This window comes from Lampris incognitus, chromosome 2 (assembly GCF_029633865.1).
Source record: "Lampris incognitus isolate fLamInc1 chromosome 2, fLamInc1.hap2, whole genome shotgun sequence".
NCBI lineage: Eukaryota > Metazoa > Chordata > Actinopteri > Lampriformes > Lampridae > Lampris > Lampris incognitus.
The window spans coordinates 22,717,198-22,719,687 of NC_079212.1; the positions used below are offsets into that span (position 1 = coordinate 22,717,198).

Genomic DNA, 2,490 nt, shown 5'->3' on the forward strand with positions numbered 1-2,490 from the left:
ATGAGTGGAGAGCAACAATGAGCATCAGTCTTTTCTTAAAACAAGCTCGTAAAAGTACCTGACATCACGGCTTTATTTGACATCCAATTCAACCATAATTTGCTCGAAAACAAGATGTTATACGCGCCCTCTTCTTCGCGGGAAAATAAAAGAGTTTTCATAAGAAACAGCATCTAGAAAGCCTTTGCCAGCCTATAAAGACACCAGACGAGACCGGGGGACAGTTCGGGAGTCGAAAGGAGAAGGAGCCCGAGCTACTCCGGCCTCTTTCTGCCTCGAGTGAGGGGAAAACAAGATTCTACATTTTAATAAAACATTTATGGTATTTTTAAAAAGCATATAAACCTCTGTAATACAGAAGTTAATGTTTTGTTTTGTCTGAGATGGACCAAGTGGGTGGTACCATGCGTAGCACAAGTTTACCCGTCACACGTGACTCGGGGACGGCCAATCAGCTGCCTTTCCAGGTTTAACTATGTTAAATGTCAGATTGCAATAAACTAGAAGCTGTTGGTCGGGCCCGCGGAAATGGGCGAGCATAATCTCCTTAATCCAGGGTTTGTGGGACCTTTGGTAAACATCCACACTGGGGACACATTTTACTTTCCGAATTTTAGAGCCTCAGGGGGACAACTGGCGGGGCTACCGTCTCTCTCCTACCCGAGAAGGGACAATGTTTGCTCCCTCCCGTGGAATCCATCGGAGCCGTGCAATGGATACTCTCAATCCTACTTTAGCAGCCCCGTGTCCATTAACCCTTCTTTCAACCGGTCGTGTGAAATAACCAGGCCAGAAGAGGGTAAATGTTATTATAGCAACGGCAGCGGAAACAGGGAGACATGTTCAGGTGGCAGCAGCCTCAAGCGGGAGGATAGGGCGAGAGACACATCATCCCTCACATCTGACCACGGGATGCACAGTGGCATGGGCAGCGGTGCTGCCTTTTCCAAATATGAATATGGGACCGAGCAACTAACGCAAGACCCGCCATCCTGTCAGTCGCTGGAATCCGACTCCAGTTCTTCGCTGCTCAACGAGGGGAGTAAACCTTCATCCAGCGATACACAGACCCTGGTGTCACCGGGAAATCATACAGCTAACATAGCTGCAGGCGGAGGTGGGTCCCGTGCACCGACACACGCATGATTATCAGAAGCATTGTGTGTGTTTTTTTTATAGCTGTTGTGTTTTTGTGTTTCCCTGCGGGAAATGCATGCAGCGTATCGGGATCGCAACAAAATGTGCTTCGGAATGTAATATTATGATGCTCAACCCACCGATCTGGTCGGTGTGCATGGCACTTGCGTGGTGTACAAACGCCACTAGGGGTTGCCCTAAAATACTCCACGAGCCATGTGGTTGTGTGCAGTTATAGATATCCTCACCAAACGATATTGCCTATGAAGCATTTAACAGGCGAGCAGTCCCCGGCCGTTGCATGTGTATGTGTGTCCTAAAACAGGGGACTGTGTGCGAGGCTGTGCGAAACGGATGCTAGCTTTTTAGTTAGTTGTTGCATTTCCCTCACACGTACACACATACACATCCCAATTAGCTCGGTGATTTAAAAGAGATGAGCCGCTTTGGTTGACTGCATCGAATGGACAGTTTTCGTTTAATGTCTCGTAAACAGAATTAATATCTGTCGCTGTGTACACAAGAGTCGTTTAATATGCTCTGGAACTCGCAAATGTGCAAGCACGACTTCATTATCGCTTTAATGTAACTTTAACTGCAACAATAAAACTCCCTGCGACTCAAACCCCTGCATATTGGTGGTCTCTCTTGCTAAGGGGTTGAAAAAATACGTGTATGTTTTTGCAGACCTCTCCACAAGGGTGACCCAAAATGGCTCAAACGGATCCAAACATTTGCATGCACGTTTGTCTGTGTGTACATGGCGTCACCGTGGGTTTAAAGGTGGGCATGCTTTTTTGCAACTGCTGTGACTAATCTGTTGTGTGCCCCCTCTAGGTGCCCCCTGGTACCCGATGCACACTCGGACCAGAAAGAAACGTAAACCATATTCCAAACTTCAACTGGCTGAGCTGGAGGGTGAATTCATGCTGAATGAGTTCATCACCAGGCAAAGGCGAAGGGAGCTTTCCGACCGTCTAAATCTCAGCGACCAACAAGTTAAGATCTGGTTTCAGAACCGCAGGATGAAGAAGAAGAGACTCATGTTGAGGGAACAAGCTTTGGCCTACTTTTAGAGATGCAGCAGGAGGTGAATCGATAGGCAGTCAAAGCCCAAGCCTTGCACCCTCCCATAGGTCCTCTTCAAACGCATGCACCCATCCACCTATCATTTACATTGCAAGCAAAGAACAATTTCATGGTTAAACCAACATAAAACATATATTTTTAAATTAAAAAAAAACTTTCTTTTTTTTCTTTTCTTTGATAGAGCTGCCATCGTGCGTTTGTTTTGTACTACTCAAAGCTGTGAGTCATCTTCTCCGCAGAGGTTCCCATAGGAATGAAATTCTC

The 2,490-nt window shown here is 46.5% G+C and overlaps 1 protein-coding gene across 1 annotated transcript; it reads left to right on the forward strand.

Moving 5' to 3' along the window:
- The first annotated feature begins 528 nt into the window (after positions 1 to 528).
- hoxc12a (homeobox C12a) lies at positions 529 to 2,213 on the forward strand. Its single transcript, XM_056274689.1, has 2 exons — positions 529 to 1,117; positions 1,975 to 2,213. Exons 1-2 carry the CDS (start codon positions 529 to 531, stop codon positions 2,211 to 2,213), a joined length of 828 nt encoding a protein of 275 aa, XP_056130664.1.
- Positions 2,214 to 2,490: the final 277 nt, after the last annotated feature.